Below are 26,462 nucleotides of genomic sequence, written 5' to 3'. Positions count from 1 at the left end.
TACAAAGAAAATAAAAACAAGTCTGAATTTGCCTTCTCGTTCGTTGGCTTTTTAGTTGATTAAACTGAATTTAAATTTTAAACAATGCATTGTAAGCATAATCTATAATAGACAATACATTTTGGAAGACTTATACATCATATAATATATACAATCTTATCGATTGAAAAACCAAGTTAAATGTTTATGTTCATGTTTTCCGGCTTAGTTGGAATCAGGTTTGGGGTGAATTACATTATAAAATAATGCATTACATTACCATTACTTCATGAATTAGATTACCATTACCATTACTTAATTTTCTTGAAGTAATGCATTACATTACCATTACATGAGTAAAGTAATGCATTACCATTACTTTGTGAAAAGTCAATACGTTTTAAAAAAGTAATTTACAAACTAAATAAAGAGTTTTAGTAAATATTTCATAAATAAAACATGCTTAAAATATTTACAGGTTCATGTTCATGTTCACTATCAGGTTCAAATTTAATGACTTATACAAGATTGGTGATGCACTTGTAGTTCTCAAAGTAAGGTTGGTCCCGTAACATTTACACGCTAATGGCGGAGTTGACAATCTCTGTTATTTATGTCTCTGATTTTTGGAGTATGATTTTTAATGAAAGGAACGATTGTATCGTAATTCGTGTAGGTGATGCACGAGTTTACACAAAAAAACTGTAAGTGGCGAACGGATTTATTTTTACCTATTAGTTTTGTATGAATCGCAAATGAAGAAAATCGTGTCAAATAAGTCGGTCTTAAAAATCAAAATGGCGACTGTGACAAATCTTTTTATTGTCAAAGTTCTTGGAATCTTTTTGTAAAAAATATTTCTAACGTCAGGTGCCTGTGTTTGTTATCGGTATACAAATGTTCACTTTGTTTGTTAATTCAGCTGTTTTAGAGTTTTCGGGGTTTTCATAAAACTTTTATTACGGATACCGTCCGACCTGTGGATTAAAATTATCTACTTTGATATAGTTGTTTGAATTTCCCTGTTAATAGTAATTTTGAAAATTTTTCCTTGGGGTCTTATTTTGCGTAATATATAACATGTGTCAATTTTCTACAATTATGAAGGCCGGGAATGAGTAAAATTTAGACAAAGTATCAGACAATTGCAAAAAAAGCCAAATTAATATTATATAGAATATAACAACTGATTCAAACTCATAAATTTTGGTAGCTTATTCGAAGAAATCCAGGACAATTACAAATTCAAACTTTCAAGACCACGTCTTTCAGTACTCTCAGTACTTTGATCTTCTCTGTTCCTTCTTTTTGTTTCTGTTGTCTTTTTCTGTAGTGAGATTAGGAAATATTTTCAATGAAATAACATTCTTTTTTTTTTTTAAAGATTTTTAGATTCTTTTAGGGGGGATTAAGGCGGTCATTTCCAGATATTTGTAAAAAAAATCCTATTAACTTCATTTCACAGAAAGTGATAATGTTCAATACATTCTTTTGATAATAATTTTAACATTTTACTCTTTAAAATTCCAAAAATCTTCTTTTCCAGACTTTCTTCATAACACTTCTAGCTAAAATCATTTTGTAATAATAAGCCTCACCGCAGCTACATTTTTTTAAAAAAATTTCAGTAATAAAACATAATTTCGATATTTATATAAATAAAGAAATGTATGTATATGTACGTATATCTTATGCAATTTAACACCATCAGACAACGAGCTTTTTAATAGTTACATATTGATGATGTGTTCAATTTGCAAATAAAAATCAATGTCTTCAATGTACTTATACTACTAAAGCATAGAAAAAGATGGTAGCTGCAAAAAAAAAACTTTCGCAAAGTTATTCACAATCTGGAACACATATACACAACACAGAGAATACAGCAGAATACAGTGTTACATAAGTTTCTTTACGCATGTTATAGATACCATGCGAATTAAAGTGTAGTCCTCACGGCGCACTTAAGGATTTGCTAGAATCTGATTGGAAAACTATAACTTAAATCAAGCTAAGCGATTGGATCCTTTTTCTTCCTGTCATGTCCTCCAATATTTATAAAAGTTGACGTCCGTACCTTTTCTCTTTTAGAATCTATCAGAATGAACTTCAGCACGGCTTGTTCTCTTTTTGGTCTATTCATACTGAATATTATCTCCATTGTGAGGTAAGTGCAACGAGTAATTTATGCATGAATTGAATAAAACATAAATTTGTATATAACTTTATGTCTTTCGGATTTTATAATTACAATCATTGTTTTTCCTTCCGAAAATTATGATGTTAAACTTAAGTCTTTTTTATTCATATTAGGTTGCACGTTATTATTGACTTTCAGCAGTGAGGATTTTTATTTTAGTTTTTGATTTAAAATAAATAAGGTTAAGTATATGACAACTGACAATATATGATATCTTGCAATTGGAACACCTGCAGCCGAATCACAAAAGTTCAAATCAAATAAATGAACCAAATGCAATAAATGCATTTGAAAGAGTATCTTAACACATGGCCAAAGACACAAGATAATAAGAGGTAGAATAATGTAAAAAGTTTAATTCCAAAAAAAGGATTTGATTGAAAAAGAAACCGGTAGATCATACTTTTTCAGTATATATATATATATAAATATATATATATATATATATATATATATATATATATATATATATATATATATATATATATATATATATATATATATATATATATATATATTATATAAAAGAAGCACTAACAAATCAACAACACTCGTTATCTATAGTGTCGGATCAAAAGATACACGGTTATAAGTTGAGATATAAAAAAGCACTAAAAATAACCAACGACACGAACAATAAAGTAAAATATTGTCAAATTGTCGGGACGACCCGTTCCTTCTTCAGGACAAGAAAATGAAAACTTTAAAATTTCTTGTCGTACTTACTTAATTGTTTTTTATCCATTTTTTTTCTTTATTTAACTCCCATTAGTTTTTACACTCATGTATATTTATGTGGTCTTTTAAGAGCCTATCTTCCCTACAAACCTTCACTACGAATTATCTGACTAGTACAACTTAATTAACAGCAACCCCCAATTAGTAAATTAATTCCTTCGCGTTATCTTCTAGCACTTCTTCACAGACCGTCCGCTGCGTCGGACGGGATTTTTCTTTCTCGGGCTTAAAATCTTTAATACAAAGATGTAGCTGCCACGTTTCGATCCGGAGTTTATACATTTTGTAGTTTTTATGTATTATTTAGTTTTTAGTTTAGTGCTAGTTTTGTAGATGTTTTTCTTCTTTCATATGTAGTTTTTATTTTGTTGTCCTGAAGAAGGGATGGGTCGTCCCGAATATTTGACAATATTTTACTTTATTGTGATTGGTTATTTTAAGTGCTTTATATATATATATATATATATATATATATATATATATATATATATATATATATATATATATATATATATATATATATATATATATATCTAAAGCTTTAAAATTAGGTCAATATGAGAAAAATGAATGTTTTTAGTGAAAGCAATTGACTTATACATATTTTGAAAACGCAAGATGCTTCAAATCTTACATTGTGTTAGATGAACATAATTATGCTCAACATATTTCCCTTGTTGTTGAATAACGGTCATCCGCTATATCCGATGTATTATTGAGCAAGATTTTGATATGATCCATATTCAAAATAAGTTGTAAATGATTTGTTTATATCAGTGTTTCTGCATTTTGTTTCTGGAGAGTTATCAAATGAGTTTTTGTTACATGTATCTGTTCTGTTTTATTTTCTGTTTTTGTTTTATTTCGGATTTGTAATTTTTGTATTTTCAATTATACCAATTTTAGAACAGCTCCCTGTTTTACAATTCAACCTGGGCCAGTTTACTATACCGTAACTGTCTGTTCGTGTTGGAGAAGAAGTTGGTGGGGGAGACGAAAATGGTAATATTGGATTTCTTTCCATAAAATGGTTTTGATTTTGAATAAGATATTTTGAATTTTTTTAGTTAAAGACGTATATCGTATAAAAAAAAGTCCTTTTTAGATCCGGACTTGATAAAGAAGTCATGGATGATTGCGTCACCACTTGTATATGTATGTCGTTCTTCTAGATAAAGAAAGATCATAGCAAAAGCAAATTTAAACCATAATTGAAACAAAAATTATCTTACTGATACTTTGTAATTGTTGCTTCATTTTAAAAAAATTATTTAGCTAGCCAGGAAGTAAAATATTTACCGCCGAGTCATCACATTATTTGAAAATCCAGCCATAATTGATTTATTAAATGATTCAGTGACAAATTGACTTTTCAAATTCAGTGTTATCAAACAAGGAAAACTCGTAACCTTAATTTAGTTAGTTAATGTCATATTTTAGTTATGACTAAAAACAGTGAAACATGCAATATTTCATTGGACGACAGGAATGATAATATATAAAGTGTGTCTGTTTGAGAGGACAACAGTGGAAATTGACAACCCCCGCTCAACTATTGTTAACGAAGACGATGTGGATGTTGACAATGGTTTTGGAGGGGCGTCAATTTAACGGTTGCCTAAACAACCACAATTTATTTTATTATACCAAATGTCTTTATTTTAAGGAAAACTTTACTGCTGACGTGAATTCTACAGCAAACCGTTCGCGCATAATTTACGCGCATGAAACAATTTGTTGTGGTACCCGTTGCAAATGCTGAATATATTAGTACGGATTATCAACTGCGTCAAAATCAATCGTATTTAAGTACTTAACATGAAAGGATAATAAAAGGCAATTGTACAAGTATTGTAGAAAAAAAATCTTATGCCATATTAACCTTGAGAGTCAAGTTGAATATAACTTATATTGTCCAGAACATTTGATATCAGCCAAATCAAAGAGCTAGACATTACTCAATCGTACAATAAAAGACGTTTAGCCTCTCTCATGTTTACAATTGAGTTGACACTCGACATTTTGCATTGAAGTATTGAAAGTCTGTACCCTGAGTCAGTCAGTGTTAGCCTGATGAAAGAATGTTCTCTTTGTTATTTGACCCAAAAAGTGTATTCAAAGCAACCCATTTTCTTCCTGAAGAAAGGTCAAAATTAAAAAACGCTTACGCAAACATATGTTTTCTACCTTTTAATGTTAGATGCAGCAGCTCTGCTTTCCTGAATACCAGTTACTGTGTGTGTATATAGTGTTTACTTAAAGAAGACGCGTGAAACCCTAAAAGGGCGTATTTTGCCAATTTATTGTAATATATATACCCTATACTACATTTATTTAACTTAATTTTTTTTTCTTAAACTGGATTTCAACAAATTTGAAACAATTATCCTGGGTTAAGAATTTAAGCGGAAGTATAACATTCAAACAAGAAAATTCAAAATCTGTTTAATATAACCGTCATACAACTGATGAATAATGTGTAAAGTTGGTTAAGTGATACTTGCACTGTACAAAGAAAGATATTCACAAAAATATATAAGGTCCATAGTATTGAAAACAACGACAGTGGGAGAAAAAATAATAACAGGTCGAAACTGATGAATGTAATATTTTGAAATGCACCTGAGTGACTACTGACTTCCGGTGATTATTATTTATTTCAGCACGCATTATCGCGGTGTTACCCGTGTGAAGTACAGGTATGTTAAGAGATGCTGCTCTGGATACACTGGCAGTGATTGTTCAATACGTAAGTTCATTTGCAAACTAATTCATGTTTACGTTTGCATTGAATTAAATGATATTTAAAAGATGTCTTATTGAAAAACAAGATATTCCTATGAGAGTACATTTTTCAGTTTTCTTGTAACAAATTTACTGAAATGGTTATTTTTGCCGAGGAAATAAAGTGCTAATAGGTAGGTTTTCAGATTTAGGCAATATGCTTATGGAAAGAGTGTTCGTGTATTTTTTATTGTAAGTAAATAAATGAAGAATCAATATATTAAAGGCTTTGAATAAACATGTTACACAAAAATTGTACATTAACATACGATGTGATTTTCTACCATTCGAAATGATGCAAATGACGCAATGGACTGTAAAAGTACTTTTAAACTCAGGGCACGTGTACACTGTGAGACAAAATTGCAGGAAAACAAAACCGAATTTCAAAATCGAAACAAACCGAAATCAAGCCCGATAAAGTCAAATAAATAATTGTTTTTGTAATTAAGTTATTGAAAAAAATGTTTATCATTTAAAGTGGAATAAAAATGAAACAAAACCAAAATTTTATTAAACTTTGAGCAATAAACGGCTTTCATCATACTATGCTGAGTGTGGTTTGTTGTTGTTTTTTTTCATGACTTACCTACTTGACTTATTCCTGTTCGCTCCTTGAGGAGCAAAGGGGGGCATTTTGTTTTCATACTGGACAGATAAAACAAAGACAACTTTCTTACAGACTCTTACCTACAGCAAGTGATGTCCATTGCATGTTATAGTGGAAAGAGATTTCATTTCGAACGAATGATGACAATAAAGTTGCGATGTTCACTGCCTTTTTTCACTAATCAAGGTTTTAAATAAAGTATGCGTTGCAAAAATTGTCTGTTGTTGAATGAATCGACCAGCTATCAAATCACAATCTACATGATAATCTTTTTTCCTCAAATTTTGATGGCTGTTTTATGTTCAATTTAACACTAAAATTAAAATCAGACAAATTTTATTTTTAACAATTTCACATCCTTACAAATCTATTTCTTGCATATTTCATTTCCAAAAATACTAATCGTTTCAAATTGCTATTTACCAGGTATTTCGTTATAAGAAATACTACAAAATTTTAGTCTTCTTAGCATTTACAAAAAAAAAAACAAACGAAATCATTTGAGTTGAACAAATCTGTGGTGGCGTTGAATTACTACCAAAAATAACCAGGGCAAAGATGTTTGTTCATGATTTTCTGAAAATGACTTTTTGCCATACCTGTTAAACAAAGTGTCATTCTTTTTGTTTAAAGCCATTTGCAGCTGTCAGAACGGTGGAGTTTGTGTAGCTCCAAATCTTTGTAGATGTCCATCTGGATATGAAGGCAATTCATGCCAAACTCGTAAGACAATCTTTTCCAGATATATTGAAACCAAAGAAAACAGAATTAAGTAATTATTAATGTTAAAAAGACGAGTAGATATTTTCAGTCAATTAAATACAGGCACATTCAATATGTTTCTAAATTCAATATTTTCTTACATAAGTCTAAGCAGATTTTTATATGTGTGCATGAGAAGCGAAATTTAATATTTTGTTTTCATCAACATAGATTAATGTTATCTTTTAATCGCTTATATTACCTTCATTAGAGTTTTTATACCTTTTTTCCTTGCAGCACGGTGCAATCCACAATGTCGCCATGGGTATTGTACAAGTCCCAATCGATGTACCTGCTATGGTGGATACAGCGGCATTGATTGTTCAACACGTATGAAATACAGTAAAACACGCTTATAACGAAATGCCTGGGACTTGTGATTTTACTTCGTTATAAGCGTATTCGTTATATCCGCCAAGTGTACAACATGTAATTAAGTCACGGGAAGTAATAATTATATCGCAATAAGCGTCAATTTATAATAAGCGAGTTTGCTATAACCGTGTTTTACTGTAAAGCATTTGGATGCAATGTGAATGTATCGAAAATGTGTTTGCCCGTCAGAAAAACTGAAACAGTTACTTACTAAGGTAACTCCATTCGTAAAAGTTTTAAAAAAGAACTGATTTCAACTAAATAACCTTAAATTTCATCAATTATTGGAAAAATATACATGTCACCACACTATTTGAGATGTCAGATAAACATAAACTACAAAATATCTTAACATCAGCAAACTGTAATTTTTTTATAAAGTAAATTCTTTGTACGCAGAAACTTGTTTATCATGTTTAATTTTATTGTAAACTGTGTCAGAAAACTAAAACTACAAACATTAAAAAAAAATATTAATGCATTTATTCATCTTCACCTGAACTCAATTTAAAAAATTTTGAATATAACATCTTATTTTGTTGAAGGTGTTATTTTTTATCCAGCTTATTGTATGTAAACAAAAACATAACACGGACATTTTTACATTTCAAAGAGTTGAGACCTATGTATAGTGCTGCAATTTGACATTTGATATTCAAAGGTAGACCATTTAATAGAATAATGAAGCATTTTTTATAACTATTGAAAAGAAAAAGCTATATTGAAAATATATTGCTCAAATTGTGGTTATGCTTTAAAGGAAGAAAAAAAGATAAAACCCTACCTGAAGTAAGTTGCCAAACTCGTGTTCAACCCCACTTGATATCATACATACAATCAAATAAGTTCAAATAAAAAAAAAGAAAAACGTGATCGTGATGAGCTTAAAAACCAAAATATTGAAAATATTATTAATGGTACTAATCAAGAATGAATTGTTATTTTACAGCGGTCTGTAATCCTCAATGTCAAAATGGAGGATACTGCAGTAGTCCGAATTATTGCCAGTGTTCAAATGCTTACACGGGTCCCTACTGCAACCAAGGTAAGGAGTCTTTGCAATTTTCATTCAAAATATCTAATAAAGTATAATTAAATGAAATTGGTGATAAATAACATGAAATGTCACACTATGATATGGTTTTTTTCTACAGCTGTCTGTGATCCCCCATGCCTGAACGGTGGAACATGTGCATCACCAAAAGTATGCTCATGTCCATCAGGTCAATACAAAGGTTCCCAGTGCCAAACACGTAAGATGTTACTTTTCACTACAAATATTTTAAAATTTGCATCTTCGCGCTTCGCCGTCGCATCTTCGCACTTTCGGTCCTTCGCCGTCGCACCTTCGCACTTTCGCCTTCGCAACTTCGTACTCTCACACCTTGACCTAAAGGCGAAAGTGCGAAGGTCGAAGTGGCCCCATCGGAACAGCATTATAATAATTTGATTCACCGACGAATTGATACGGACATCAAATTGAGTGTTGCATGTATCAAGGAAAGATTTTACTTTGTAGCCCCTGCCGAGGAATTGGGAGACGCGATATTTTAATGAACGATTTATTTTTAGTCCATTATGGAGAACATCAAACGTTAAATTGATCTAATGGGTCACGTGCAGATGAATATAACGTTTTATTTTTTGTAGATTGTTGATATCAGCCAGAGAGCGAGGAATAAATATATTCATCAATTATATAATAAAAATAAATATCTGCATTTAAATTACATTTAAAGCAACAAGCCAATATTTTGTTTTGGGTATTTTTGACACTACGTCATTCCCATGTGTAGACATTGTTGTCAACAACCAATCTTACGTGAAAACATTGTAATAGTTGCATCAGCACATGCAGGGTATTTATTTGCCTGTTTATAACTAATGATGATTTGTTATTCTTTACCCCTTAACTCTCTCTCTCTCTATTTCTCTCTCTCTCTCTCTCTCTCTCTCTCTCTCTCTCTCTCTCTCTCTCTCTCTCTCTTTTAACTCCGCCTTCTACGATATAATTAGAAAAGGGTTGGTCAAAAGTTATCTTGAGTTAAAGCTGTCTTGTTCACAACAAAAAATCATTATCATATTTGTTGTCAACGTTTTTTTGCTTCCTCCTTCAGTTATAACACAAATTTAAATACATATAATTTCAAGGTATTAGCAGAAGTGTATTTGAAAAAAAAAATTATAACAGCTTGATAAATTTCAAGGTAAAAAAATATGCAATCAACACACGTGAATCACTGGTTGAGACAAACAATTTGCAAGATTTTCTATCGTAAACTTTTAACTAGTTTTTCTATTTACACAATAAATACAGTATAACTAGGAAAAACAATAGTATATCAAAAATACAAAATAACAACAAATAAAGTATTAAGAGACGTCTGTGTAATTAATTATTTGAAATAGTTTCCTAAATACCCAATATAATGATTAATATTATGTAAAAGTTGGTTTTAGTCCACCATCTTAAGAAAATAATACATATCATATCAATGAACTATCCAAGAAAAAATGAGATACGTCGTATTTTGATAATTTCGAAACCTGTTCATGATAAAGACCTTGAGTGATGGAAATTTTCGTCTGAAAAAAATATAATTATTGTGATATCTTTACTTTACATCAGATATACCATCAGTTACAATTTTGAATTTTTAGTGTCGGTAAGTAAATCACTGTAAAAAAGGTCCCCTGCATAAATAACATAACAAACATTTGTAATATCTTTAAAAAAAAAACAAATTCTAACAATGACTACAGTAATTCAATTTTATAATCTCTTAAAAGGAGATTCAAATGACAGGTTTGAGGCGATGTGGGCAAAATTGTCGGGTCGGATTTTTATTATTTTTACATATTTTTAGACCGCCTTCTTTGCAAATAACAAAATATCCAAATTTCAGAGAAATTTAATCATAGGATAATTGTAGCTTATTTGTTTTGTACTACCTAAATAAAGATAAAAATATGATTTGATGAATAAAAATGTTTGTAAGTGGGGAAAGGTTCGGTCCGAATCCCCAGCTGAAACAAAACAAGAGGAGGCAGGAAGGTTACATCTACAAGTCATTTATTATACTTTCACTTTGAATTCTAAATTTTGATGTCGTTTTGTTGTTTTTTTTCTTTAAGTGTTTTTTACTCTTAACTTCTATTTTTCGTTATTAAACCATACTTTTCGGAATCATATAGAAATGTATAAGAAAATAGTTTACAACTGAATGTTCTGTTTCAGCAATTTGTACCCCCGACTGCGAGAACGGCGGAACATGTGTATCACCCGGAAAATGTGCCTGTAAGCAGACATTCATAGGTGATCGTTGTCAAGATCGTAAGTATTTGAGTGACTATGTTCTTTTTGTTTCAATATTCACAAATGATATGCTTTTTAAATAATGCAATTGAAAATCGGGTCATTCTGTATAGATCAATGAACAGGTTCGTAAAAAAAAAAAACAGCACAGTACTAATACAATGGATACCTTTACACTGTGAAACAAAGTTTTATATATTATATTAATCCCCAACTTAAAAAAAAAACCAGGAATATGTTAAAAAAGTATTCGGTGTATTCATTCTCATTAATTTAAAATTTTTAATCTCTAATAAGAATATCAAACATTGCTCGCCGGCTGAAAAAGTCTCGGGCTGAATATGTGCACGTCATTTGTTTACGTATCACTTTGGGGGTTGGGGAAAGCTAAAAATCTTTAGATTAGGTGTACGTAGTTTTCTAATTTTTTCCGGTTGATTATCACCATGTTTAATGGTTGCAATATTTTAAAACATAGTATATTTTTTAAAAAACAATTTGATATCGATTTCTGCATTCTTCCCGAGACCAGTACATATATGTTCGTGGTGTGAAGTATTTCCTGTCGGCGAGCAATGTTTGGACGATGCTTAATGATATGGAAGTAAATAAGGACAAGCATGCCAGATATTGTCGGTAATTGTCAAAGAAGCGAATGATGTTAAACACTTGTCCGCTTCTTTTACGTCGAAAGCAAAATTTATTGCAAATCACGGAAGGGGGGGGGGGGGTACTCCGTGGAATTCGGGGTTATTTACCTTGTGTTTTTATTTTACTATCTGGTGAACTTTTATTATAGAAACAAGCGCCTGTGACATGCTCTCATGTTTTTTTCAATGAATTGTAATATGTATTCATGTTTTTTGAAATCAACAGCGCTCTGCGCCCACCATTCGCCATGTTTTCCTGGAAATTGCTCTGACACAATCAACTGTCAGTGTAGTGATGGATTCACAGGAGATACAGGACTTAATCGATGTAAAACGTGTAAGTTAAGATTTTTTAATTTCCCTCTAGATATCCATGTAACTTTGTCTGAAAAGATTTAAAATGAAAGTTTATGACATTTTGCGAAAGGGCAAAGGAATTTTGCAATGATACTTCAAAAAGTTGTCACACTTATTCAGTTTGCTTGTTGTAAATACTAATATAAATGTAAAGTAAAAACAATCGAAATATATTTGAAGTAATGGGTTTTTTAACGTATATTAAAAAACATTTCCGATTTTGCATTCAGGTATGATATCCATGTAAATTTAAAGAAAGAACATTTTCTATGTACATGTAAACATTATAAAATATATAGAAAATATGAAAACACATGTATTTACTTACCATTTTATACTACATTTTACTCTATCCTTATTATGGATGTTTCAGTGGATAGCTATAACATCCCAATTATTACAAAAGCCACTGCATTTCTGGCTAATATAGAGAGAACTGGAGATAAAGAGGAACTTTATAGGTTTATGACGGACTCTTCAGAACCAAACTCAACAGAAGTTGACGAATTGTGGCTGAGCGACAAAGACTACAACTACATTAATGCAGATTTTACTGCAATGTATGTTCCTGAAATGGAATATGAACTACCAGACTATGTTGAAAACTATACACTTGGGATAGTTGAAGGGAGAATGCGGTTAGATCTGCATAAGGTTGATAGAAGAGGTTCGAGTATATCTTTTTTTTTAGTTTTATGTTAGATTAAAAACGTTTAGAAATAAACACACTCTTAAGGCAAAAAGAGAAGAGAGGACTTGTAAATGGACTTCAGATGTTGCAAAAACATTAATTTTATAATTAACTCCATGCAAAAAAAATGTTTGGTAATGTTATTAGGAGATTGTTTTTAATTAATACTTTATAATTTGATTTACAGATCCAAACAACCCATTTATAAGTTTAAATAGTTCGTTTTACGATTGTTCAAATCGACCCGGATCTTTAACCCCAAACACGAGTGTATACGCTTGTAATATAAGCAACGAAAACTTTGACAGACTGTTGGAGGACGGAGATAAGTAAGTATTAGAAACATGTACAGTACAATTTAAAATCAATTCTATGTAAGAATCATTGTTTTCTCTCGGACTAAAATGTTACAATTTGTTTAAACATGGCACGGGACTCCGTATATATTTCTGTGTCCGGGTGGTGAGAATTTACATTCGGCAATATGGCCGACGTTTCGCATTACTTATCTCGACATTTCATATTATTTTCTACAGAAACCGCGTTCCGTTTTAAAAGGTGAAAGGTGAGAGTTTTGAAGGGTTTGATTGTGTTAAAATGGACGAAATGCAAGGCCTTACCACTTTTACAGGGATTTGCAAAGATCATTGCTTCTTGTGAATAAATCTCTCACTTGCTAGTCCTTGGGAAAACAAAATCAATATATAATATTTAATTAAATATTGATCATTATTACATAGAATTGATAATTGATGTTTTTCTTAAGCGATTATAAGCATCTATTGAAATAGTTCACGTGTATCAGTAGAGTTATTGTGCCTGATTTTATTCTAGTTTGACGCTGACCGTCATTGCCGTGAATGGCGGGTTTAGAAAATTAAAGACAGAGTCATATACAGTCGTTGATCCTTTCATCGGACAGACTGCGGAAAAGTCGATGATGTTTCGCTTCGACTTTAGGAAACCAGTACACTGTCGGTTAGATGATGTTCCATGTACATCAATAGCTTTCAATGTCACCAAAGATGTCACAAAGGTATTTTATCAAATATAATGTGCATATACGTATTTATCATGAATATAATCTACAATAATCCTGTCAAAATGTATTCATCAACAACTTTATAATCACTTATTTCATAATAACACACAACAGTAATTTTATGATATTGCTCGATTTGATTAAAAACAAGTTACATGTAATAATGAAAACATATTTCCAGTAAAGTCTATTTTGGAAATCTTTGCATAAAAATGTCCTCGCGTAAATTTTTTACGTCGAGGCTTTATCATATACATGTACATACATGTGTATATTAACAATATTGTTTGGGCAATTTGATAAGGCGTTAAACCTAGAATTCATTTTTTTAACACAATTATACAATTTTAATTTTTAAAAATATTTACTCAGAAATGCGTGATTGTACAATGATGGTTATATATCTAAAATATACTTTTTTGTTTCTATTTGCATGTGATTGTTATAGAGTGCAATAGAGTTTACCTGGGATGGTTGGGATGATGTTCTGTCGGGAATTGGCAAATACCAAATTGAAGAGTTCTTTCTACGGGTAAACCCAAACAATAATCGAAATTTAAGTGAAATAGAGTTGTGGAAACCACTGAACATATTCACATTTGATAAATCTTCGCGGAATTATACCCGTACTCCTGCTGAACCCGGAATGTATTCGTATATTTTAAATGTAGTTGATAGAGCCAACAATTCACAATATGCTAGAACACTTGTTTTGTACGATACACAGTCTTCAATAACAACAAACGACTCGTCACCAATGGTTGCAACTAGTGCTGCGGAAGAAACGAGTTACAAATGGCAAAATAACCTAACAAATCCAATCTCTGTGTCATGGAAGAGTCATTTCTGGAACAATTTTCTTGAACGCAACAAACTATTAAGCCCGGTTTCACCGTACAAGTACTTTAATTCTGATGCTAATTTTTACAAAGCTGTACCAGATAATTTAGAAGACAAAGACGGCATGAGAACGCTTAAAGGAATAACGAATGCACATGGAGTAGTTAAATTTCAATATACGTTTCGTCATTCAAATCAAGGCAATAATCCACCTAATGATTGGAAAGATCCTACAGATAACTTTATGTCTCAAACGGCATCATTTGATGCCATCAGAAGTAATGGCGACTCTCTAAATGTGTGGGTGAAAGCTATCGACATTTTAGGCAATGAAAAAATTGATATGATTAAAGTCTATTTTGACGAAACGCCCCCCGATAACCTTGGAGAAATCACATTTATAAAGAATATCGAAAACTCAACACTTCCTTTTTCAAGTCGGTAAGTACTGTGTGTACTATTTGAAATAAATTCGACTAGTTCCGTTACAATTATAATTGCAAACGTTTTAATGAATAATTTTCAACACTTTTCTTTTTAGATTAATTGTCGACACCCGTGATACTGATAGTGGCATTTATGGAGTTAGATATAGTTTTCTGTCTAACAACACAGGCGCTGTTTTCAAAAGTGATTTCATTCCGGGAAATAAATCTAACGTATGGTTTTGTTTGTTCTTTCACTTTCAACGTGAAAAATGTATAATATATTTGACACAAGCAGTAATTTAATTTAGAAGCACTAACAGAATACATTGGTAACTGGATAGAATTCTATAGATATAATAATATGGCACTTATATTACAGGTAGCACTTTCCTTGAAAGAAGGGTACACAGACAAAATGGGGGACCATTTTTACTACAGTCAGTATTTGAAGGTCGACAATTGCTGGATGGTAGTTTCTAAAGACGCATTCAAAGATGAATTTGTCAATTTAGAGCTGATTGTTTACAACAGAGCGATGGTATCAACTCAAATGAGTTATATGGTCAGTAGATTTTGTTTAACATAATTATACCAATCTGTCTAAAATAAAGACTTAGTTTGCCAAAGAAATCAATAATAAGAAATCAAATTATTCTCTATTTCAGATTACCGACCTTGGATCCCTAAACGGAATCGATGAATGTATGTAATTTTTAATAAAAAAAACTTACGTAGATAATTGGTAACAAACAAGAAACAGCATAAAATTTAAAACTATTTTATTCTAATAGACTCTGGACCAACGAACCTGCATGTTGAAACAACGTACTCTAACGCCGTTCGACTGAGGTGGACCGTTTCACCAACCTGCTACGAACGGTCACGAATTACGGTATCCGGTGTATCCAAAGACGGGAAAAGGTTTTTGCGGCTTGTAGACAAGGACTCAGATCATTTTGACTTGAACGGACTGGAAGCGGAAACGACCTATAATTTGTCATTTGTTACAGAATATGGCGATCAGAAAAGTGACCCGATATTTTTAACTTTCCATACAATAGAAGCACCGGCTGCTTTGACAGCAGGTGGAATAGCCGGAATATCCACCGGTACGATATATTCTTTTAATCGTAAATTTCTATCAGAACAAAGCTAGAGCTAGTAAGGATATGTGCTCAGTTCTGTTATGTACCGTCTGCATATTTTTCGTCAATTGAAACATCAAGCGTTTTATGAAAGTTTGCATTAGGTTTTAAATTATTATAGTAACAGTGGTTTTGTTTTGTGTTTTTGGGGGGGATTTTAGTTTTATCCCGTTTATTTGACATTAATTTGATTTTCAAGAAAAATTCAAATATTGCAAGTTCATATGTACTAATCAATCACAAAATGAAACAACAAAAAGGCAGCTCAGATACGCGCAGTTTTGCAGATGGTACACATCGTCTTTTAAGACGTAATGACAAATTATGAATGCCAGTGTAATGATAGTGTATTGTTTTTATCATCGAGATTACTAAAGAGCAAACTACACTAAATCTAAATCATTCAAGACCTTGTCTTGCAATAACTTTTGAGATGATCAATTAAGACAAGCATAACTGATGATGATGATGATGATGATGATGATGATGACGATAAATTTTAAATTAAAATGAAAAAGTTATTATTATTCAGTGATGATTTTCTTACTGGCAATCATTATTGCTGGAGTAATAATGTGGAGGACAGGGCGGCTGTCAGTGGCCAAACAGGGAATACAGAGAAGAATGACTGTTGTCCGGGACAGAATCCAACAACAAATATCAGCTCGTTATGTGAGTATAGAGCCCTTATTCTATAGATGTGTCACAATATCAACAAAGTGTCACGATATCGACAACAAATATCAGCTGATTATGTAAGGAGAGTCCTTACTCTATAGGTGTGTCACAATGCTATTGTGATTCCGATTAAACTATCAAGGCATAGATTAAACTATCAAGGCATAAGCAATTTAGCCTAAAATTGAAATATTGAAGCTCCTTGCACATTGTTGAGTAATTTCTGTATAATTTTTAGTTTTAAAAGTTGATCTCATATAACTAAATCTATAAAACAAACTTAAATCCAATCTGTTCGGATGTGTAAAATTTTACGCTATTTCAGGTACCATATGAGGATCAAGATGATATATACCTTTATGGTCAAATGGAGGTGAATAAGTCAGATGACTGGGTCATCCCACATGTATGTATTGTGCTCGAGTCCCTTTTTACAAGTGGCAAGTTTGCAGATATATATAAAATAAGATATCAACCAAAGAAGAGTGATTCTGGAAGGAATGCTTTTGTGGCGAAAGTTTTGAAAAGTAGGTATTTTCTAATTATTCATTTCTAAAAATTGTCGATAAATATTTATGTCATAAATCAGAAACAAACAATGCTAAACATATTTTAAAAAAGCTGGAGCCTCAGAAGAAGATCGAATGAGTATGCGAGCAAAAATAAATTTCTATGCTTCAAAAGTTGGAGAACATCCTAACATTTTACATTTTATGGGAGCAGTGCTTGATGACGAAACACGCAAGTTTTTTTTTCAAATAATTCTTCTTCTATATTACTGTAAAAATTGAAGTGCTTGGTATTATAAAATGAGTTATCTTACTTTTATTGTTAAAACCAATAACGTATAGATATAGAGAATGTTTTTAATTTCACTCTTTAAAGTCATTTTGATTTGAAATCCTAAGTAATGTGTTCCTTTTTATAGTTGGGCCATACATGGTTCTTGAATTTTGTGAGGTTGGCCAGCTCAACTCTTGGTTACAACAACAAAAGAATACAGCAAATGTAGAAACATCGGAACAGCTTTGCAGAATATGCTACGGAATATGTAAAGGAATGCTGCATTTAGAAAGTAGAAAGGTAAATTGTACGATTCACAATGATTCTTGATTTTTATGTTAAAGTAAAAGTACAAGACAAAGTTTTAAGACATGCACTTGTAGGGAAAAGAGTATCGACAATGTTGTGATAATAATGAATATTCGACAGAATCCTTCGAGATGTCAATAAAATTCAATAATATTCTATATTTCAAGCTGGTTCACAGGAGACTGGCAGCTAGGAATGTTCTTCTAACCAGTGAACTAGAGCCTAAAATTTACGGATTTTGTCCCCAACAACAGGAGGCTGAAGGTGAAAACAAAGATGATGATGGTGATACCAAGGAAGATAAGGTACATTTTGTATAAGTACAACAGCAATAAATAAGATCCCTAAACTTGATTTTGACTTTGGTCTTTGACTTTCAAAAGCAGCTATTTTTATCCCGTCATACCTTTCTTGCGACCGATGATTTCATTATAATTTTGATAGTTAAGAAAGTTATTGAACAGTATTTGCATTTTGTGATATAAATACACACCTTACTTAATTGTTTAGAGTCGTATACCTGTGAAATGGACAGCTCCAGAGTGCTTGGTAACGATGAAACACGCCACACCAAAAAGCGATGTCTGGTCTTTTGGAGTAGTTCTATGGGAGATATTCAGTTTTGGTATGCTCTAGATGTTTATAATCATTTCTTTTTTATATGATATGAGTTTGTTTGATTTGAATTAATAACGTCTTATTTTTTGTAGGAGAAGTTCCTTACCCAGGTACTCGGAGCAGAGATGTACAGGCTTATCTACGAAACGGATATAGAATGGATAAACCCGAATTTGCTAATGATTTGTAAGTTTATTATTTCATTTCACATTAACAATGTCTCTCCAGTTTCTGCGTTTATAAAAACAAGTGTATTTTAGTATACATATTTCACATTTTATCCTTTAAATTTCTTTCTTCATATGATTGTTAATTACCGAACATGAAAAATACAATTCTTACATAAAACCTATTTCATATAATCAGCTATTACAACATAATGAAGCAATGCTGGAAAATGAAGCCAAAACAACGCCCATCTTTCCGTGACATGACAGCTGACATTGGGAAAACCTTCAACTCTGCACCATCTGACGATTTCTATTACTAACCTGAGAAACATTGATTGTCACAGTCGTCATGTGTTACCAGTTGTTCGTGTTATTGGCTTTGTGTAGAAACTAAAGGCATCAACGTTGCTTTTTAAAAATTCATTAGAATACATTTAAATGAAGTTTAATTTTCTATATATATATCTAAATTTTACAATGTTCGATGGTATGCATACATGTATTTCTTAATGCCAAAAAAGAGATATTAGTATCATTGACACTTCAATAATCAAGGCAAAAGTTGGTCCTGAAATTAAAAGAAATTGCCTCCTTGTCTCAAATAGTTATTACCTGTTATTATAAAATGGAAATATATCTGCCTTTGGAAAACATGTTTTAAGTATGTTTATATGAATAACAATTTGACTCAATTTTAATAGGTTAGAAAAGTTTATAATTTTTAAACTGCTAAACAAACAATGAGTAGCTAATAATACTTCACAATTTTATTTTCTGCTGTTAGTGTGGAAAGTAAGACAATTTGACCTTTAAAATGTTTTAATGTTTGAAACTTTCATTGTTGTATAAACTTGAATTGTATATATGTATATTTCTCAAGTTAAATCAATTTCAACTGCACTAACACTTATCAGCTTATATAAAAAAAAACTCTGTACTTTATTACGAAAGAATATGCTTATCTTTTATTGTCCATGTTTTGTATTTAGATAATGCGTTAAACTGGAGACACTTGCTAAAATCTAATTATATCCTCCAGTAAACGATTAATAAAATGATCATAATGCCAAAGATTGCTTTGTTTGTGTACTAAAGAGGGACCTCTGTACAATTTTCAACAAACAGTGAATGCATAAATAGAACTGTTTTGTGTGTATATGCTGTGAAAACTGGGTATTATTGTTATTTTGTTCGATGAGAGAGTTGTCTTTCTTTAAATGGTTATATTGAATCAAATTAGCATCCCATTTGAAATCCAATAGCAATTAATATTCATTAAAAAGACTTTCTTTGTTTTAAACAAATTTGAAACTTTTGAAAACAGTGTCCGTCGTACATCTATCTGTCCCTCTGTCCTCTGAATTCGTTTGACAATTTCAGTCTACACGTATCTAGAACATATTGTGCAAAATTTAAAAAAACACAATTGACCAAAAAAAAATTCCAAGGCTGAAATGAAAAGCGAAAGAAAAACCAGCACATATTACCTGGATGTTTTTCAAATATTATGTCATAAACTGGTGCATAGTAAATGTCATGTTAGTATATTTTGGTCTGCTGTTTTAAAACCTATAATATTTTCTCTTTACTTCCTTTTTAATTTCATCCAGTTTCAAAAGAAAATGACTCCTTGAATGCAAAATAGAAAAAAAAAACCTTTGCCAATTCTTGCTAAAATCAAATGTACGTTTACTAATTTCTCAACATCTCAAAATACATGTATGCATATTCAAGCAATTTGACTATTATTTTTTTTGAAATTTATTTTGAAGCAAAAACCTGCTAGTATGATAAATCTACATGTAACTTTAACGTTTATGATAGATAAGATTTGAAAAAAAAATGATTTCTGTAAGTGGAAAGATTTCTCTTCCAAGGAATATACATGTAGCAGATTAATCTTCGATTTTGCTCCAACCAATTAAAGCTTCTGGACGGCTTTTTCCATAAAAATATGGCTAATAGAAATTTTAAAACCATGATATTTTATGTCATTCTAGTAGAAAATAATATCTTCAAAAAAAAAAAAAATCAACATGAAAATTGCAGCTCATAATGCTTTGAATAAGGTCTTAAAAATTATGCAAGTTAACAGCTTTTGAAAAAGGGCATAAAATTATGATACCTAGGTATCAGAATATGTTTTTAAAATATGATTTGCCTATCAAATTACTTTTTATAAGCTTTTAAAAACGCCCATTCTATACATTGATTTTTGTGAAAAAATCACTAAAATCAATTTTCTCTCGTATGATGGTCAATATATTAGCTTTTCTGTCAATTTATATATATCTTTATATAAAGTCTTCATAATACATAAAAATCAAAAATATTCTTTTATTTGAAGCATAAAAAAATAATCGAAATTTCTTCAAAATTTAAGAAAATTAGAGGAAATGCGGGCTAAGCAATATAAATTTTAGTATAAATATTTATTCCAATTTATTAGTATAAGCTGATAGATATTCGAATATTCTATGATTTCATTAAAGAATAGAATCTTCAAATCTTAAACAAATGTCTACAGAACTACAAAGATATACACTTATTTTTATCATCCTTTACGTTTAGGAAAAAGGTAGTGACCTTGACCTGACCTTATGTGAAAACAAAAAAGTCAAATTTGATTAAACTGATAGAATCATTTGGTAATATGATCTGTTAAACTGTGTCAAAATTTCATGAATTTCTTATTATAGTCTTTAAATAAAGTATTTTAAGGAAAGAGTTTTGTCTGGTGTTTGACTTATCAAAATATTAAAAGTTGATTCAAAATGCCTAAAAAATAGATGACACGATGATTTAATATATTCATTAATTGTATTCATATGGCGGTACTAGCCGCAGTAATTTAAATTCGAGGCAAACATTATTACGTTTCAGATGTTATTTGTAACGAAGAGAGAGCTAAAGCATACAAGCATATATGCATGGTATGAGTAAATGTGTTTAACCCGAACAAATCCCGAATAACATAAACATTATAAACAGGTGCTTGGATGAAATAGCATATACTAGACAAGCTAGCATATGCGGCAATAATCAACTAGATGTCCATTAAATCAAGTTCGGAGAAATTTTTGGATCATATTTTTTTATCTATCACAACTGTACAACTTGACATAGAAATAGTAAGCAAAGTTTATAATTTGATAGAACTATCTTTTGAACGGAACATGACTGCCCCCACCCCATCCCCTACTTTTTCCTCCAGTATACTTTTTTTAAAATACACATTATCATGGAGTTGCCCTTTTTTATCACACTTTTTTGCAGGATGTACAAAAAATGATAGAAAGAAATAGACCTTCAAATTAAAACTAAAGGTATATGAAGTAGGTAATATATGTAACGAATTTGGATTCCCTGCTTGACAAGATTTTTTGAATGAGTCTGTCCCCCTCCTCATCAAAAATGATGCTACATGCCTGTTACATGACAAAAATCCTGGGTTTTTCAACCTAATTGAACTAGTCATAAGAGAATCAATGGGTTTTAGAATGTATTTTAAAATATGATTATTCAAATAAATTACAACGTTATTAGCTACTTAAACGTCCAATCTATATATATGCGTATTTATACTCATACATATACAGGAAATTAAGTGATCTAAATACCTACATGTTTTTGTATCATGTATTAACTGATATGTGTCGTATAATTACTAATTACTCATATAATGATGATATGAGAGCTTAAAGGATTTTTTGGGTTATTTACACTCATTTTACTATTAGCCTTTTTATGCTATTTGCCTATTCATAAATAGCAGGATCAGCCAAATATCTAATTTAGCTCCAAACCGGTGTGCTCCGCAAGTTTTGGCGAGTGTTGTTCTTGTTGTGAGTATCAAAGGTTATTGGTGCCATGCATACACAGGAAGTCCCCCCCCCCCACGACACGAGGTAGAGTGTCGATTAACTTTAAGTGGTTCAATACTAAAGTTAATTTCGTTAACAGACTTTTTGGTGAAAAGCTATGCAGAGATTTTTGTCCGGGATCAGATGCTGGTGTCCAGCTGGTTATTGGTTATTAATAATGGTTGTTAATAAAGCTTAGGTGTATTGGGATGACGATGGATGTGCATTTACATTTAAGTGTGACACACGGATTATCATAGAAAGAATAATCTTACCGTGACCAGACTACGCTCAGGTCACAATAAGAATTCGTCCCATATACTTGCAATGTAGCAGCCGCGAAGCTGATCAGCTTCGCGTCGATTTTAGGTCTGTTAAAAATGATCTGCAGGGGGGAAACACATTTTTTTCATACATTACAAACCTTTTTGTACATGCATGTGCAGTTTAGTCCACAAAATATACATGTAATGAGTCGTACCGATGCATTTTGTTAAAATACACGTTTGATTTTGTCGGAAATCGCACTCGGAATGTCTCGGATTTTATCATTAACATGGCGACCATAAACAGCGAATTTTCCAACTTGATGATAAAAGTGGCAGTGATTTTGTTGCAAAAACAGTTAATGAGGTAATATGGGATTATAAAAGAGCAACATTGTATTTGAGACCAATCATATGAAAATTTAGGCGAGATACAGCGCGATAGAATTTTGTGATTTGCTACGAAGCGAGTATATGGGTCGAATTCTATCGTTAAACCGGGTCCGTAAGGACATCTGTCATTATAACGATAGAACATTCTATCTAGGATTATCATATCTAGCATAACTTGTCTATGATGTTTATGATAAATAGCCCCTAAATGGTTTGGTGTTATATGGTTACTTATATATGGTGTAAGTGATACAAATTGTGCATGCATGATGAATTAGCAGTCCAAATTTGTTTAGATGCTGTGTTAACATATACAGTCTATGGATGTATGGAGAGGGTAAAATGTTGAGTTCCTTTCCTAGGAGCTGTCGGGTTTACATATCCGGCATATGGTTTTTTGTGTTTTCTAAGATTTTATCCAATAACAGATATATTGTATATTGAAGGATTGTGTATGTTTAAATGCCATACTAAGCTAATTTAAAATATATTAGTTCTCGGTATTGTAGGTCAGAAACTTGTGGTTAAATAAGCCAATTTACATCCACTTGTCATTCCTTATGTATAACACCTTTTGAAGAATGTTAGTAATCCATGATTGATATGTAAAGTCGGCTCTGTTGCAGTTATTAAAAGGCATGCATAAGCCCAAATGTATTCTTCTTTTTTTACTCTGTAGTCACAGTGGAATGTTTCACCGATGTTTATGATTAATTTTTAAGTGTTGTATCTACTAAATATGAACAGTTTCAAGTGCTGAGTATTAAATCTTGAAGTTTACTATTATTATATAGACAATGAATCAAGAAATGGGGGTTAATTATGCTTGTAGTAAGAAAGAAAGAATTCTCTGCTATATGGTATAGTGTTTTGCAGCATAATGCCTAGACCAAAAGTTGGCGTGCAAAATGAACAAAAGCTGGATCAACGGAGAGTAAAGGATCAAAGTCCAAAAAAAGAAAACCAGAAGTCAAAAACAGCAGGAGGAAACATTAGTAGAGAAGGTGAAGCAGGCAGATATAGAGAACGGAGCTGTTCCAACCATTTCAGACAGGAGCGAGACCTCCTTAGTTTGGATGGTTAATCTGAATCAGGGATTAGCTTTAAAGAAATAAAAAGGTCAGATGATGAGTATGCTACCAAGCAATGAGAAAATTGACACTTATACTTGGTCAACCCCTATTTCAAAAATGGTTCTACAACATTTGAAACAGAGCAAATGGGAGGATAATTTAATTTACCTAGCAGTACTACTCTCTTATAACGTATTGTCTGATTCCGAAAATAGTGGTTTTACATTTAAACTGGAGTAGAAAGACAACATAATGGTGGTACCGAAAAAAGCCAAACTGTGTATTAACTCTATTTTTTAATAAAAACAACATATAGGCCTGTGAGTTTTTGCGTTTTGTTGTTATATATGCTGAGAAAGAAGATGGGGGAATAAGATAGTGCAAATGCCCATGTGGTTTAGTCATAAAATACAATTTCAAATTTAAATTCTTCCAACTAAATATACTTGATAATGTACAGGTTTACAAAAGGGCAATTTCTTTCTATATTCAGTTTTTAATATTTTAACAAACTATAAGAAAAATGTTTCTAAATTTTGTGTGGTATCGAACGCTTAAATGCTATTTGGGATTTTCATAACCTGGAATTATCGTTCGTAATACGAGTTACCTCTCCATTAGAGCAGGTAAAGCGCTTTGTACCAACGTAAATAAATGGTTGAAATAAACGTTTTTTGTCTTGTTTAATCGGTTATGATACAAATTGTCAATGTAGAAAGATGATTGTGCAATTAAAGGATGCTGTTATACTAAAACTAAAAAAACAAACAGTAGGGATATTTGACAAGCGCATTTAATTGTATGACAGTATATCCAGGTACATGCCGTGGTTTTTGAAAGTGGATTGGGGGGGGGGGCTCATCAAAAATACTTGAGAAACCAAAAAATTAAAAAAAAATATTACAACTTCTCAAATCGTGAAAATCCTAATGTAAATTTATGGTTATATCTGCTGCAAGAAGTTGGGAGGGTAGCCCCCCCCCCCTCATTGATGCCATGCGCCTGCCATCTACCAATAAATGATTTATTTGCTGGCGGTGAAGTGTGTGGTTTCAGGAGAGCTTTGCCGATCCATGTACATTGCATTATACAGAGAAGTGGACATGCAAAGCAATCCTTAAGACATGGATGGTTTTGTCTGTCCACCTCTCAAAAGAGAATATTTCAATCTTTCAGTAGGTCGAAGTACAAAGATAAGCATTATACCTACGTACGCATGTATGCGCACTGATCATTGGCGGACCTTACTATACTTCCTCTTGATGGATCTCATTTAGATTAATGAATGACTAATTTCAATTTTATCATCATGGGCATTTAAGAGATAATGGATAAAACCATCTGCAACCTAGCTTTTGCGCAATTTTTTTCGCATACACCGTTTGCAATCATGTTTTCATTTAAAGTTGCTTTCCGATTTTGATCAACAACATTCGTTTATATTTATTTATATAGTTCATTCCATTCCTAATTTTTCATGAAAAGTTTATTCCCTAAAATGGCGTTTGCTATAGATAGTACATGAATAAAGTACAATTCAATTACATAAAGGACACTGATATAAATGATAAAAGTAATAAAGCTACTTAAAGTAAATCAAACAAACTACAAACTACGCGCCTAAGCTGTCTCCTCAAAGACTTAAAAGAAAATGGATCTCTTATTTTAAACCAAAGACAAATTCTTATTTCGATGAAATCAATATTTTAAAGCACTGAGCTCTATTTTCAACGCTGTCCTTCCAACCCCATAATACCAGTATCTATTTTTTTTTTACAACGAATCTGTTTTGTTGAGAAATTCAAATGATTGTCATTGATAAAACATACAGCTGCCTGAATTGATGACCGTCGGTGCCTGGTAAGATACCAATACCCACTGCTTGTATACGTATTTTTTTTTTCATGAAATCATGGCGTTTCGAACAAATGCATCTCAACAGGCTAGAGCAAACATATTTTGAAAGAGTGTTCGGGGGAGGGGAATTGTTGTTGGAAGAGCAGACCGACTGAAAATCAAGTCGAAATACAATTAATAAATTAAATCAATCACTTCACAATTTCCAAAATCCCAGTCCGTGAAGTTGACGGGCGGGGAAGGGGGGGGGGATTCGTATATTTGTATCTTTGAATTTAATCAAAATTATATATATATGCATACTTTCCCTTAGGCCTATATTTTTTTGGCATTGTCCTCAGAAGAAAAAAAAAATAGGGACAGTTCGTTAAGAATTTATATTTCTATATTTGATTTCCATAGAAAAAAGTCGATTTTCAACTCCAGCCATCTCTAATATTTATAACACCTTTCATTTCTGCGTTACAGGTGGGTTTATTTTATCAGAGAAACCACTATACCACCATCCATCCGTAAGCTGACAAAGCTGTAAGAA

The 26,462-nt window shown here is 31.6% G+C and overlaps 1 protein-coding gene and 1 pseudogene across 1 annotated transcript; both read left to right on the top strand.

The window, feature by feature from the left end:
• The first annotated feature begins 2,081 nt into the window (after window positions 1-2,081).
• LOC128176632 (uncharacterized) lies at window positions 2,082-20,365 on the top strand. Its single transcript, XM_052843088.1, has 25 exons — window positions 2,082-2,146; window positions 3,824-3,919; window positions 5,581-5,666; window positions 6,945-7,034; window positions 7,311-7,403; window positions 8,398-8,493; window positions 8,603-8,701; window positions 10,687-10,782; window positions 11,641-11,751; window positions 12,145-12,438; window positions 12,650-12,791; window positions 13,297-13,498; window positions 13,953-14,785; window positions 14,886-15,003; window positions 15,152-15,334; window positions 15,438-15,474; window positions 15,564-15,881; window positions 16,450-16,589; window positions 16,921-17,122; window positions 17,217-17,336; window positions 17,524-17,678; window positions 17,855-17,992; window positions 18,198-18,312; window positions 18,398-18,491; window positions 18,672-20,365. Exons 1-25 carry the CDS (start codon window positions 2,082-2,084, stop codon window positions 18,793-18,795), a joined length of 4,047 nt encoding a protein of 1,348 aa, XP_052699048.1. The 3' UTR covers window positions 18,796-20,365.
• A 3,512-nt stretch (window positions 20,366-23,877) lies between these two features.
• On the top strand, window positions 23,878-24,386 carry LOC128175765 (uncharacterized; annotated as a pseudogene).
• The last annotated feature ends 2,076 nt before the right edge of the window (window positions 24,387-26,462 follow it).

Source organism: Crassostrea angulata, chromosome 3, assembly GCF_025612915.1.
Source record: "Crassostrea angulata isolate pt1a10 chromosome 3, ASM2561291v2, whole genome shotgun sequence".
NCBI classification, from domain to species: Eukaryota; Metazoa; Mollusca; class Bivalvia; order Ostreida; family Ostreidae; genus Magallana; species Magallana angulata.
This window is presented reverse-complemented; position numbering and strand designations above follow the sequence as displayed.

What these genes read in the sequence shown, in the direction of transcription:
- LOC128176632 (XM_052843088.1), top strand. Translation starts at nt 2,082, where the DNA reads ATGAACTTCAGCACGGCTTGTTCTCTTTTTGGTCTATTCATACTGAAT. An exon ending in CGGCATTGATTGTTCAACAC is followed by an intron (nt 7,404 to 8,397) that starts GTATGAAATACA and finishes GTTATTTTACAG; the next exon opens with CGGTCTGTAATCCTCAATGT. An exon ending in CAACTCAAATGAGTTATATG is followed by an intron (nt 15,335 to 15,437) that starts GTCAGTAGATTT and finishes TCTCTATTTCAG; the next exon opens with ATTACCGACCTTGGATCCCT.